At 35.1% G+C, this 15824-nt stretch overlaps 1 protein-coding gene across 2 annotated transcripts in view; it reads right to left on the reverse strand.

The window, feature by feature from the left end:
• Positions 1-15824, reverse strand: part of LOC142339298 (uncharacterized) — a 49718-nt gene that overhangs the window by 14207 nt on the left and 19687 nt on the right. Inside the window, exons 8-11 of one of the 2 annotated variants that reach the window (XM_075389235.1) lie at positions 14228-14517; positions 13173-13261; positions 501-765; positions 68-184 (exon numbers count right to left, since the gene is read on the reverse strand). In XM_075389235.1, the coding sequence (XP_075245350.1) occupies positions 68-184; positions 501-765; positions 13173-13261; positions 14228-14517 (761 nt within the window). Of the gene's footprint in view, positions 1-67; positions 185-500; positions 766-13172; positions 13262-13622; positions 13877-14227; positions 14518-15824 lie in introns of both variants that reach the window. The other variant, XM_075389234.1, reaches the window with a different exon arrangement.

The following is a 15824-nucleotide window of genomic DNA, read 5'->3' on the forward strand; positions in this document are numbered from 1 at the left end:
ATGGTAACCTTCGTAATTTTACGATTTGAGCAAAAACGAGAAAATTAAAGACAGGTCAACTAATTACCTGCTTCACTGAAGAGTTGATGACCTCTGCAGTTAGATGGTCCAAATGATTGGTAATAGCAGAGATCTCACTTGTGGACACACTGCCGTTCACTGCCTCTTGATTATTCTCCTGATTCTAAACAAAGTTTAACAAATTCCGCTTCATTATACTAACCAATTTTCCATACTTGGAGCTATGATTGTCGTATTATCATTAAAATAACTTAATCATTTATCATAACCATCTGGAAGAAGTACACCTTACTTATTGCAGTTAATCAGCCGGGTCTTCTCTCGCTCTTGGTCATTCAACAAATAATGTCATTCAGTCAATGATGTCATTCAAAAAGGTGTACTGCTCGGCATCAGCCGGTTCCACTAGCCTCTTCTTCAATTTTACATTGTATTTTTTTTAAAAAAAGAAACCCCCTCCTTTTCGCTCCCTGACGTACCTCTTGGCTGATGTCTTTCTCGCTTTTCTTCACCGGACTCTCTTGTTGATTCAATACCCTTTTAGCTTTGGGCTTCCTGATAGTCTTCACCACAGCAGGTGTAGACTTCTGCTGCTGTTGCTGTTGGTCTGAGGAGCTGCTATCCTCCTCTTTCTGTTTGCTCTCTACCGCAGCGACAGATGCCGGGGTGGAGGCGGAAGCGGATAGTTTGGATTTGAGAGACTTGGCAACTTCAAGTGACGAGGTCGGAGTTTGCTTCACTTGCCTGCAAAGTACAGAATTGTCCATACATCAGCTGGATGAAAAGTAAGAGTTGTTAAAAAGATAGATATCAGTCAAAGGAAAGAAAAATCACTTCATACGTATAAAAATTCAGTTAAAACATTTTAAAATTTTTAATCCTGAAGAACATATTGAAGCAGAGGTTATGAGAAAAAACTTTGACATTAGCTACGCTAAAAGTCATTATAATGGTTGATGGTTCTCTCGTTAAAACACCAATTCCAATTTAACATCCTAACAATTTACGCAGTACAAATTCGTATGTCAGGTAGCAAAATAGATTTTGCCCACAAATTCGAATTAAAGTGACTCCAATTTGATTGAAAAATGTAACGTGATTTACGTACAATGACGTCATCGTAAGGTCATAACCAAGATCTGATTGAAAAATAAGACGGCTCTTAATCACTTCTTGTATTTGAAAACAAAACAAGGAACAGCAGCCTCCAGAACAACCAGAAATTATTGGAAAGATCTATATCTAAAGAAACAAATAGCGTCAATTGCTTCACAATTATAGATACCATTCTTCTATATCGATGCTACTGGAGCTATAAGTGCGATTCATATCAAATCTGATCGTTCGAGACTAGACGAGAGCTCAGACCAGATCTACCAGACCACAAACTAATATATATCTTCTGGCTACTCAATATATCCTATTACAGTTTGATCTGTAATGCCGAGCAACAATCCATTGCCATCCTGTCAAAATATATTCCAGTTAGTCTTCAAATTTTCGAAAACACGTTATCAAACTTAAAAAATAAAACTAACTTGTTCGGTGATGTTTTGTTGCCCAAAAACAGATAAGATGAATCAATAAAAGTAAATTTTATAAGGCCAACTAGACCAGAATGATTGTTTTCAGTAGTTTAAATTCTCAGCGGCCGTCTTCAAATATTAAATTTACTACAAATAACAACAGCGACGTGTACATTGTATTTAAAAAGAAGTCTCTGAACAGAAAGCGCAGCTTAAACCACACAGCGAAGGCTTAACTAGGAAAAAACATACCGCATACACACACAATACCGTGCTATTAAAAAAGCGCGGCGTTTTATTTTGTACATCGCTGAAACGTTCTAAATACATTTTTATACCATCATTATACACTTCTATCTCGCAGCAAATGCATATAATACACAAAGCTCACGCGAGTTCAATAGGTCGACAAAATGAAAAAACAAAAAAGCACCTCAAATTAGGTACAAAAAATGATTATTTCCCTCCCCAAAAATAACGCAACGCATTTTGAATGATTAACTGGAGCTTCAGCAAACCCGAATGTTACACCAACCTACATGTGTTGTAACACTAAAGGAACATGGTTTTATTCTTGGATTTATTGAACTATCGATAGATATTAAGTTAAAATTGATGCCTCGCGAGTACCTAATTGAGCAACTGGCAAACGCAATTTCGGTTAGTACATTAGCAGATTTATACCAGATCCAGATCATCTCATATGACAAAAATCACTAGCACAAAACATCAATGATGAACTAAAAATGAAAGCTAAATAAAGAAAGGGCTCGTTAATGGCTTGACACAAAAAGTTTTAACCTCTGACTTACAGAAAACACATTAAAAATGGTAGGCCTCGGAAAAACAACAATTTATATCGCAACTTTGAATTTTCGAAACTGGAACACATACAAACTGGAGATCAAATATTAAAATCTCTAAGATCAAAATAATTTTAGCGTCGGATAAAATAAAAGTCAAAATCTAATGCTTTGTTGCAAATTTCCACAGCCAAAAATGTCTTTTTGAATAAAAACTCAATGACTCCACAAGTTTTCAGTTCTCGAAAAATTGACTCGACATAAAACATAAGAGTAAAATTGAAGGAAACAGAGTAACATAACAACCTACTTTCAGCCGTGAGAAAACAAATAAAATAGCTGGAAAATTTAGAGAAAATAGCTGCAATAGCTTCATAGACCTTTAGCCTCAAAATACCATTGAAAACAATGCAATCTGAAAAAATGAATAAATTCGTTTTTTACCATTTGTTGTGATGTCTATCTGATTTGAAATAGTCCTGCACAGTTACGCTCATATCATCTTCCATTAGATTGAGACATCCTGAAATGACCTCAACCACTCGAATTAAAAACCTCAAAAATCAATTTACGCCGAGAGACGAGGAAAATTCATATTGGAGTGAGATGTGAACAAAAATTATTTACACGAACGCAGAAAAAAATTGGTCCAGTTAGTGTGAAAAACGACAAGCAAGCAATTAAGTAAAAAAAACTGCATGCACGAATGAACAAAAGCTAATTTGAAGTAACATGATGTCATATTGCTTGAAAAAATCCGATTAGGAAAAAACCAGGAGAAGGCCAATAGTAGCTCAACTCAGCTATCGGTATCGCAGTTAAAAAACATTGTTAAAAAAATTTATAACATAAACCGACTAATGTCGGAAGAATTGCTCTCATAAAACATAGGAGTAAAATTGAAGGAGACAGAGTAACATAACAATCTACTTTCAGCCGTGAGAAAGCAAATAAAATAGCTGGAATATTTAGAGAAAATAGCTGCAATAGCTTCATAGACCTTTAGCCTCAAAATACCTTTGAAAACAATGCAGTCTAAAAACTAAATAAATTCGTTTTTTACCAGTTGTTGTGATGTTTATCTGATTTGAAATAGTTCTGCTCAGTTTAGCTCATATCATCTTCCATTAGATTGAGACATCCTAAATGACCTCAACCACTCGAATTAAAAACCTCAAAAATCAATTTACGTCGAGAGACGAGGAAAATTCATTTCGAGAGTGAGATGTGACCAAAAATATTGACACGAACGCAGAAAAAAGTTGGTCCAATTAGTGTGAAAAACGACAAGCAAGCAATTAGGTAAAAAAAACTGCATGCACGAATGAACAAAAGTTAATTTGAAGTAACATGATGTCATATTGCTTGAAAAAATCTGATTAAGAAAAAACCAGGAGAAGGCCAATAGTAGCTCAACTCAGCTATCGGTATCGCAGTTAAAAAAATTGTTAAAAAAATTTAAAATATAAACCTACTAATATCGGAAGAATTGCTCTCGATCGACAGGCGGGTGGAAAAAAATTTGACCCCGGCGGGATTCAAACCACTGACCTCGCGCTCCACAACCAGATGCACTGACAACTCGGCTATCAGTCCCTTGTTTTTGCTATGTGCAACTGACTTTATATTAGAAACAAGCTTTACTTCGGAAAGAGCGCAATAGAGATCACTCAAAAATGAAGAACGAAAGCGTGAAAAAGTCACTTGAGAAGTCAAAGAATGTCCCAGAAGAAAATCGCAAAATGGTCAAGAAAAAAATTTGCATAAAAAAAGATCAACACATTTACAATAATTGCCATGAACTTCGTTCAAGAGCAAAACATAACCGGCAGATTGCCGAATAACAGCCGCCGTTGATTCCTATAACTCTATTGGGATTGAAAGAAAAGAACAAATCAACGAAAATTGATTTTTGTATAAAAACATTTTTAAGTGCGATTAATTTTGATGTCATTTCGTAATTGAACATACTTCTGTCTCAGTGAGAGGATACAGGGTCTAGTATTAATACCAATAGGCATTATAGATAGTAACTAAAACTTATGAGAACAAAGTTAAAAGTACCGGGCATCTAAAAATGGGCTTTATGGGTTTATCCCTTTTCTTCATTTTTAATTGCTTTGCTGAGCAGCTGTTGTTTAAAAGGACTTTGAGCAGAATGACAGAAGAGTGAAACTAGCCTAGAGAAGTCAAAAAGATTTCACGCAAAATGTCGAAAAAGCGGCAAAATGGGTAAAGCGAAAAAAAGTTCGACGATGTAAAAAAAATAGGAGCGCTAAAATAGCCGGCTGAGAAGATGATGGGGGGCTATTAATAATCACTTTACTCATCTCAGAAACAGTGGATAGTTATTTTTAACAATGACGATGTGCACGTCACATATTCATCAGCTATTACGAATTCACAGTGAACTAAAAATTGGTCGCTATAATTAGTGTTAAATAATTGCAATTTTCTAATAAAACAATAAACATACCCGGCAGATTGCCGGTGCCGGAAAATAGCCGCCGTTGATTCCAATATGCATGATTGGGATTGAACGAATAGAATATATTGAAAAAAAAGATTGTTGTACAAAAATATTTTTCAAGTCCGATTTATTTTGATGGCATTTCGTAGTTGAACATACTTCTCTTTCTTAGAGAGAGGCTACAGGGGCTACTATCAACACCAATAAGCATTAGAGGTGGTAACTAAGACTTATAGGAACGACGTTCAAATAGCGGGCATCTAAAATTGGGCTTTATGGGTTTATCCCGTTTCTATTTCTGACTTCAATTTTTTATACCGACTCTGTTCATTTTGAATTGCTTTGCTTAGCAACTGATGTTCAAATTCACTTTTAGCAGAATGAGAGAAGAGAGAAACTAGCCTAGAGAAGTCAAAAAGATTTCACGCAAAATGTCGAAAAAGCGGCAAAATGGTAAAGCGAAAAAAAGTTGGACGAAGTAAAAAAAAATACGAGCGCAATAATAGCCGGCTGAGAAGATGAGGGCGGCTATTAAACAGTTAATAGAAAAACGACAAAAGATTTGAAAGTTTTACAAATTTTTTTGTCAAGTTTTAAATTGCTCCGATAAGCAGGGACAGCCTGCAAATATTAATTTTTGCTTTTTAATATTTATAGCAATATGATGGCCCCCAAAATATTCGCTCCGAGGTCTTTTGATAGACATTGGAAATCTGCAAAAATTGTTACTTTTCTGTGTTCTTGAGTATAATGATCCCCTAATTGTTTTGCTACGATAAGTGTTTTCAAAATACCACTCCGATAAGAGAAACAATTGTCTCCCCATGCCCGTGCATTTTGCGATATTTGTAAAAAGCAGACTTTTAAGCAGATTTGGCGCAAAACTGCAGAAAGATAGGATAAGTTATGGGAATCTGAGAGCCGTTCTTTGTATCTACTGCAGTGTAAGATAAACTGGTACCGATAACTCTGAAAACAAGTAAATTTGAAAACATACCCGGCAGATTGCCAAAAATAGCCGCCGTTGATTCCAATAAGCATGATTGGGATTGAAAGAATAGAAGAAACTGAAAAAAAAAGATTTTTGTACAAAAACATTTTTTAAGTCCGATTTATTTTGATGGCATTTCTTAGTTGAACATAACGTAGTTCTGTTTCTTAGAAAGAAGCTACAGGGGCTACTATCAATACCAATAAGCATTAGAGATGGTAACTAAGACTTATAGGAACGACGTTCAAATAGCGGGCATCATAAATTGGGCTTTATGGGTTTATCCTGTTTCTATTTCTGACTTCAATTTTTATACTGACTCTTTTCATTTTGAATTGCTTTGCTGAGCACCCGATGTTCAAAATCACTTTTAGCAGAATGAGAGAAGAGAGAAACTAGCTTAGAGAAGTCAAAAAGATATCACGCAAAATGTTGAAAAAGCGGCAAAATGAGGTAAAGCGAAACATTTTTTTATTCGACGAAGTAAAAAACATAGCAGGACAAGTCCTGCCGTACAATTCAAACAATTTTCATTGACTAAACAGAAAAACTAGACCTAGAATGGACTATTAGTGAATTGAGAAAACCATTTTAAAAAAATCAGATAAAAAGAAAAAAACAGAAAATCAATGTCAAAATGCCGCATGTGAACAAAAAAACCACTAGCGAGAAATTAAAATTTAAATCAAACAAAAAAATTAGGCCTAGAATGAGCTGTGAATGGATTGGGAAAACCATTTAGAAAAAGAGCCGATCCAAAAAATCGAAAAAACAGTAAAAATCAGAGTGAAATTGCCGCATGTGAACAAAAAACCACTACCGAGAAACCGAATTTTTGTTCAAACACCGTTTTCTCACTCTACTTTAAAATTAGAGCGAAAAAAAATTCACACCGCACAACCACTCGCTTTTTCGCTCCATTTCCTGCTTCGGCGTAACCAAAGTCACTACTCCAATTTGACTTCAAAAATCATGAAAATGTGTGAACAGATCTTAAAAAAAAACATAGCCGGAAGAATTCCGGAAACGACTCGAAGTGAAAATCCATTTAAACGCCATCCAACTACTCATCAAACAAAACGTGCCTTCACTAATTTACGATTATCTTGAAACAAAGTCATGAAACAAAAAAGTAAAAACAATAAAATCAAATCTGTTAAAATATGATAAAAAATCTGATCAAATTTTGTTATAAATTGAGATCCCGAAGAAACTATCTCTGACAAAATAACTTCATCAAAACAACTAGTACTTACAAAAACCACTTATGCGAAAATATTGAGAAAAATACTTTAGGCTAAAATTATGAAAAAAATAGCTCTTAAAAACAACTTTCACTGAAAAACTGGAAAAAGTTACTAAATTTTTTAATATTTCAAAAACATATAAATCCAAAGAAAAATTCCTTTCAGCCAAAAGGGTATCCAGATGCTCGCAAAACAATAGGCAAGTCATAATAGGCAAAGAAACTTACCAAAAAACAGAAAAAAAACGAAAAACTGCAAAAAATTAAGAAAAATAGTTCCAAATTTCGCTATTTTTTGTCATATTTCTCAACAGAAAAATGATTCTCACCCACAAAACTGTAACCAATTGTTATCATAAAATTGCTCAAGTAGAAGGGGTTTCTTCAATACCCATTTGAACCAGTAAAACAAAATAATCGTCAAGAGAACGCAAAAATTAGCCCGAAAATCAGCAAAATACATTAAAAACCTCCGAATTATCATAAAATTCATAAGAATTTCCAGAAACCTTCACACCACTACCGAAACCAGTCTAAAATTAAAACAAAATCATAATCAAACCTCTGAACCGAAATAAATGAAAAAAACTGCTTTAAAATGCCGCACGTGAAAAAAAAATTCGCTCGCTTAGAGAAAATTTTTTCACACATCAATTTCTCGCTCTCTCAAAAACAGCGGTATGAACAAAAACCACTCTATTTTCGCTCCGCTCTTCACTTTTGTTCAGCGCCAAAATCACTCCAAATTTTTTCACGCGTTTCATTTCCCGCTTCAAAAATCACTCCAATAAAATTGATTTAAAAAAAGGGCTTCTCCAATACTCCTCTTCGAGTCGTAAAAAAAGACAGCGCCCCAATACAATTCAAATTCTTTGAATTGTAAAAAATAGGAGCGCTATAATAGCCGGCTGAGAAGATGAGGGCGGCTATTAAACAACATAATCAATCGACATTATAGTGCCAATGAGGGCACATAAGAGAGAAAACTGGACTCTCATATTTTTATAGTTTTCCTGAAATTTGAACAAAATTACAAACCTTTTATAGAACCGAATGATCGGAGTTACTTCCTGCAGTAAGAATCTATTTTTTTCAAAAAAAGTATGGATCTAGATTATTTCGGGTGAGGGGGCGAGGAATGGTCATTTCTTTGCTTTATCTCCTAGTGTTTTTTCAACATACCTATCAATAGCTGCGAAAATGTCAACAAAGTTTAATCATCTCGAAATTTTGTGCCTTCATACAAATCCATAGAACAAAATCAATGAAACACTGTGAGTATTACATGGCGTAATATTACCGTCAAGCACAGAGTTCATTTAGCAGAGAACGATCTGTGCTATAAAGTCTAACAAAGCTATGTTTACAAAAAATATCAAATGAGTGATGAAACATTTCAGGTGGCTTATCTCACGCAAAATTGAACTATAACCCAATCACGTCGGATGAATTTCTCGCAAACGAAAAACGAGTAAGCAATTTAGATCACACAAGTATATTTGTCAAGGACACGAAACTCAAGCAAAAGACCCTCTTTGTCAGACAAAAATTTTGCATTAGACAGGACTACAGAACTTGCTTCAAACTTCCGTGCGGAGCTGTTAAAAAATAATTCGGGTAAGAGGCTGTCTCAAAATAATATAGATCTGACAGATATATAGTACAGATTAAAGCAACCGGAAGACTCCGGGCTCAGCTGGCAGTAATACTTGACAAAGAACGCAGATAGATCCTAGCTTAAATATACTATTTACTTTAAATTCAGTTATTAAAATTGTTATTAAAACGTAACAAAACTTTTTTAAAAATGGTGAACAATAAATACGAAACCAGATAAACTTTTCTGAAAATCTTCCACGCGTTTCGACTCCAAAATAATTATTCTCAACAGACAGTGGACAGATCTTGAACGAACAGCCAAAGTCTCTATGATCAACAAGAAGGAAACCCAGAATTTAGTAGTCACAAGCTACTTAAGTCACAAACTATTTAATTCATACAATTCAAATTTCTGATTTCAAATTAATCCATTTTCAAATCGAACACTAATGTCGTTCACGTAAAAAGGACTCACATTTCCATTAGTTGGATGAGCTCTATCAAATGTCACTTAGAGTTTAATATTCACAAGGATTTTTAAAAAAGGTAATAGTATTGAGTGAGATAAATCATGTATCCTCAAAAGTTTTATTAGAATTGCCCTAATAACTTATACAGAATGCAGAAACGAAAAATGTCACGTATACATATTCAGCTGCGAAGTGGAAGAAGTCGCTTAAAAGGTCGTTCTTCAAGTCGTTCTCACAGCGTGATCAAATGGTCGTAATAAAAACGACAAAATAGGAAAAAATAGCCAAAATCGACAAAAAGTAAGACCTGACTGAAGCCACAGTCTTATAGCTTCTTATATTAAATTCATTAAACTATTAAAGCCTCAGTAAACAGTTGAACTGAAAAGCGCTTCTAGTTAGTCAGAGACTCACTTGACATACAGAACATAAAAGAAAAACTTAAACAAAAATATTTCACTAATTTCAGTATAAACAGGGCCATCAACCAATCGATCTCCTCTACAAAACAACCCATGAAAACAAGCAAGTTAAAGCAAAAAACAAGTTAAAAACAAGCAAGTTGGCTTCGTCAATAGCTAGATAGTTTAGGGAGGATAGTTTTAGCTTAATATAAGAGCGCTGGGTTCGGGTGAAACGATGTGCAGGTGGGATTGAGTTGTGGGGGGGGGGGGGGTGTTGGGGGTGAAGGGAGCTCATTTTGGGGAGGTGTAAAGAGGAGGTCAGGTCTAAGAACCGCCCTTCACTCCGTGAATTTATGCCCCAAAATGGTTAACAGATCCGTGAATCGCATACTTCGAGTCTAGTGAACCAAAAGGCCCTAAAAGATTTAATGCCCTCCGGGCGTCATCTGTTTATCCCGTTTTGAGGAGGAGGAGGACAAAATGTGTCAGACGAAAAATCAGTGAAACACAAAAAGACCATGCGACTAATATAATTGCTAAAACTTCGTTTCAGAGGCCAATATTTGATTGACTAAATTTAATGAAATTTCTTTATAGCAATAAAATCAAAAGAGTATCACAGCCATCTTCAATGCTTACTGCAGGCCGAAAAATCCCCGAAAATCATCAAAAAATTTGAAGACGAGAAAACATACCTCTAAACATTGTCAAAACCAGCAATATGACACAATAGCACAAAATTGCGTTGCCCAAAAATAGATTGCCGCAATATGACACAAAAGCACAAAGTTGCGTTGCCCAAAAATCAATTGCCTCGAAAAAAATTCGTAGTTTACCAAAACCGTGTTCTTAAAGAGGATCCACAGGTATTAGTATCAATCATAATAACCATTAGAACTGGTAGATACGGCTAAAACAAAATTAAAGTAAGGAACATCTAAACCCTTCAAGGGTTTATCCTGTTTCTATTTTCGATTTTTTGTTCGACGCTTACTCTTCAATTTAAACTACCTCTTCTGGGGGATTTTACTGAAGGATTGGGAGAAAAACCAAGAAAACTACAGAATTTGTAAGAAAAACGCATTCTAACTAATTGGAAAAAGGCTGTTTAAGCAGGAAAATTACTAGCTTATCTTTAACGCAAACAACATACTATTGATACCAATAGAATTAAAAAACAATCACTGTCACTAAAAACAAAAGTGAGAACAAAAATCGCTGAAATTTTTTTAAACTAGCATTGTAACAAGCAGCAGCAAACTGCATCAACAAGTCTAATACATCTTCAAAATGTTCACCAAACTAATCTGGGTAGATTGCCAAAAATGAAATTTTGTAATTGAAAGTTGAACATGATACTGTCTCTTAGTGAAAAGATACAGGGATTCGTAATTTTACCAACAAACAATAGAACTGGTAGCTTAGGCCAATTAGAAGTGAGTACTAATACTGAGCATCGAAAACCGTTCTTTACGGGTTCATCCGTTTTCTTTTCGTTTTTCAAAACTTTCATTAAGATTACTTTGCTTGAAAAAGTGCTATTTGAGCAACATTAGAGAGAGAGAGAGAGAGAGAGAGAGAGAGAGAGAGAGAGAGAGGGATAGATTAATTCATCCAGGTGAAAGTTAAATACAACAAAAGAATATTTATTAAATATCTTGCAGCATGGAACCAAGGGTGCAACCTTATGGGTACCTAAAACTCAAAAATATGTCTAACAAGGGTATGAATTTGCAATAGAGAACTTTGACACAAAAATTTTTGAAATTTGTAATATATTTAGGTTGTGAACATCCATTGGTAGTACTGAGTTAATTTGCTGTGCTGTACAGTTTAAGGTTCTATGTTTTTTTTAATGAAGGCTCATCCAGACACTCAAATTTTGAGAGCCTTGTTTGTCTCAATTTTTTAAAAGTTAACATGTTATTAACATCGTCATGAAAAAGGTCACCTATCAATGATTTTAGAACAAACTTCAACAGTTTATGTAGATGAGCTATATGTTTCAATATATGTTTGTTTTCATTATAAAACAGTAGGACAGTTTGTGACTTGCGATCCAAGAAATAAAAAATCTAATAAACTGACTATAAAACCTCACACAAAACCAGCTCCTGATTGTCAACATCAACAAAGCACATGGCCCAAAAACACAAAACAAGAGCAAAAAACTAATATTTAAAAAAAGTTGAAATGTGAAGTGGAAGTCAAACACGTGACTACATACCAAAATCCTTAACAATATCATACTTTTTGAGGTTGAAATTCAAAAAAAAATCTTGCTTAATTAAACTCGAGGAGAATAGCAAAAATGCCAGCGTACTAAAGAATGAGTTAAAAATTGCAACTACCCGGGCAAAGTTATGTTTAAGCCTGAAACCCATTAGCTGAAAAAACAAGGACTGTAAAAATTCAAGTTAAAAATAAAAATGATTTGAAAATGCCGCAGATGACCACAAAAATCCCGGGGTGAGTGTGGGTACGGTGTGATTGAGTGGGGGTGGGTCAAAATTAAGAACCGTCCCTTAGACCATGAAATTGTCGCCTCAAAACAAATTTGGTGAATCGTATTCTGAGACTGGTTAGGCGTAAGGCTCAAACAGAACTTAAGGCCCTTTGCGCGCTACCTGTTCATCCGGCTTTTGAGGACGAAAAGTCAAATGGGTCAGACGAAAAATCGGTCAAGCAAAAAATTGAATAAAAAGACCACACGACTAATATAATTGCTACAAACTTTGTTTCAGAGCAATAAAAAAACTGTCCCTGAAATGCCGCTCGTAAACAAAAACAACCGACTAACGTCGGGCGAATTGCTCTCAAACGACCGGCGAGCAGTTGGCTTTGCCAGTAGCTAGCCACGGTTTAGTTATGCCAGATTTAGCTTGATTCGACTCTGCAACCTTTAGTATTTTAGCCTTGTTAGTAAATAAATAAAATAAAAAACTGATATTAAAAATTTGCAAATTATTGCAAAATTTAAAAAGAAAAGCTTCCAGAGTTGGCGGTGATAATGTTAAAAACTATTTTTTGTCTCTGTAGTTATGTCAAGTAACCCATCTGCAAGACTTGAAAAGCTTCGTTGGCCAGTAATGATCGTTAATCTAAGAGTAGGACAAAAATATTCAAAAATTTTGAAAACAATCGCAAATTTTAACAAAATCTTGCTAAAACTCAAGAAATTAAAGCCTTCGAAACCATTTAATTGTCTCAAGAGATTATCCAGTATCCCTATTTCAAGCTTTAAATAGTTTCACTGGCTCATAAACTTGGAACACGATAATTTTAGGAAAATTTGAAAAACAATTTATCAAAAAATTGCTCAAGCTGGAGTCATAAAAATATTGATAACCATTCCATTAACTCTAGAAACTATGCGACAGCTTATCTTCAAACCATGGAGGAGGGCCCTAGGACTCTGGTGCCGAAAAAAATGATAAAAAAATTCAAAAAGATTCAAAAAATTTGAATAAATCGCAAATATTTTTTAAAATTGCTGATATTAAAACATTCCATTACATAAAAAAACGAAAGCTCACAGAGCAGCTTCATGACGTCCTTGGTTCGGAAACTTAGATATTTTCTAATTTTCTGTTTGCAAAACGTCTGTGGCCTTTTAGAGTATCAATGCTTAAATTCTCTTACCACTGTGAGTCATTTTGTTCAGCAGATTCGTTGTCATTCGAAGCCGCACTCAATTGTTTCTCATTTTCAGCGTCAGCCTCATTTGTGGTCTAAAACCCATCCATCCCATGATAACAATTTGCAGTTAAAATCAATCAATGTGTTATGAAAACAGGTGTTAAATCAACTACAATTTCCGCAACTTGTTAAAACGGAACTGTATGTATTTATGTGTTACGAAATGAGTATGTCCGAACACTTCGAAATCTATTACAGTTCCTGATTACGCTCTCTGGTTTTCTGTTAGAACCTATATCGTATGAAATAACCAAATAGGTCACTGAAGACATGTGCTAGATTCATTAATTATTAGACACCAAACTTAACAAGAATCACATTCAGAATTTGAAGTTGAACAATACAATCACTGCAATAAAAACTGGTTTAAAATCCATTTCGTACGGTTCTCACATTGAGTTCGCGCGTCCAGCAGGCGAACAAGGCCTCTCGTCATTAGCTACAGTTTTCCGCTTGTTTAAAGAGTTCGAAGTGACGTCCGACAAAGGGCTTCTGATGACGTCATAGCGGTCAATATCAAATGGTAACGTGGACATAGAAGCCACACTTCGCAACATTGGCGGAGGTGTTATTTTTCGCAGCCTAGCGACTGCTGAGTCAGATAGAACGGTGAAGGACCAACGTCTTTCATCTGTGTTCTCGTCACACTTGATTTAAAATATTCATTTGATGCAAATATCAAATCATGTCAAAATTAAAAAGAGCACATTTTCCGTTTGTTTTTTTTTAAAAAATTCGAGATTAGCTGGTAGGTTGCACTTTCTATAGCAAAATCTTTATTTGAACCGCACCACAATAAAAATATCCTTTGTGCAAACATAGAAACAAACAAATATCCTTCAGCGTACAGGTTAGGTTGCTGTTATAACTGTTATAACTTTCATCTTGAAATAAGTTTTTAAATACTGCAGCTTTATGGCATTCTATGACATCATTACAACAGACAAAAATTGTTATTAAGTATTTTGGACCATAAACAAGGGAGAAAAAGAACTTACAGTATCAGCAGCTGCAATCTGATTAGCAAAACCATCATCAAATTTGTTCAATGTAGCAATAGGCGCTGCATTTCCAACAGGAGGAGAAGTGCCCATCATCATTTTGTTACTGCTTGCAAATGGGTTCTCAATAGCATCGAAGTCAATGTTGTCATAATCAATCTCCACTTTCTTTCGAGGCAAGGGTGGCGATTCTGCCATCATCTTACTTGATGACTTGAAGGGGTCCGCCACTGACTCAAAATCAAAATCATCCTGCTCATAGACTGTCGTTTTAGGTTCCTCAGGTTCTGAAAAAAATTTAAATCTAAAATCAGATGGCGCAGAATCTCAACAATGCCAAGAATAAGCGTTGCAATAATTGGAGTATCTGATCAGCTACTTACTTTTAAACTTCATCCTGAGCATATTTACTTTGCATAAAATAGCTTACAAGTAGCTCACAAAAATGGACAGAGCATTATGAACCTGGATTTGAGAACACACAATTTGCCAGTAACATAGGAGACATTGATTAACACGACACCCACTTTAGACCACCACCACCACCACTATCCAAAAAGGAGGATCATTTCAAACTTTCACATGCCAAACACGTGTTAAAGATAGAAGAAACTTAAACTTTTATTGCAAGAACAAGCTCACCAAAAATATTACAACAATTAAAAGGCAGTAAAATTGTTGCCTTCTTTTTCAAAAGAGCAAAATTTCCTTTATTGTCAATTACCTCATCAATTCGCAGTTGAAGATTCACATTTTGTCAGTAGATTCGGCGACAATTTTAGACAGCGGACATCGCTCAATAGATAACTCTTTCACTGAAGTCAAGTAAGTTAACCATCAATTCTCATGCTTAATTAAATGCGCGCTGACTAGAATTCAACTGAACTCAATTTAAACTAGAATTCAAGTGAGGGCGGGGAAATCATGTTCAAAACAAAGCGTGCAACTGAACAGTCAGAAAAAGCCTGACAAAAAACAGCAGGACAAGACCTGAAAAACAATCCAAAAAATTAAATGAAAACTTCAAAAATACTGTACTTGACGACTAGCAAACCAACTGAACAATACCCCCAACAGACAAACAGTTTTAAAAAATGAGAAAAACAAAAACTAAGCTGGCAGATAGCCAGAAAATAGCCACAATAGCTTTGTAGATCTGCTGTCTCAAAAAGATAAATGAGACCGAATTTCTGAAAATGGGAAAAGTTGCGTTGACCTTCCCTATAGCCACTGACAATTTGTCATCATGGCTTTAGAATTTCTGTTCTTATATGATTCCAAAAATTGTAAGGTACCGATTAATTCGAATTAGTCGCTACCTGATCAGCTGGCTCTCCCTTTAAAAAATGGATCCAACTCATCTTTGTACGCTACACATTTTTCAGCGTCAAATGTTCTAGACAAGTGAGGAAACCTCTCACAATTTTTTCAAGTATGGCCCACTCACCGTTGGGTTTTTCAATTTTAGTTGAAAGAAGACTCCGAATAGGCCTTAGAGGTTCAGCTTTTTTTGGTTCACTGACCTATGACAAGACCACAACAAATTTTTTGTCCTAGCTTTCAAAATGAAAAAAATCTAAAAAATCTTGAGGAC

This window comes from Convolutriloba macropyga, chromosome 5 (assembly GCF_964194025.1).
Source record: "Convolutriloba macropyga chromosome 5, txConMacr16.3, whole genome shotgun sequence".
Taxonomy (NCBI): Eukaryota; Metazoa; Xenacoelomorpha; order Acoela; family Convolutidae; genus Convolutriloba; species Convolutriloba macropyga.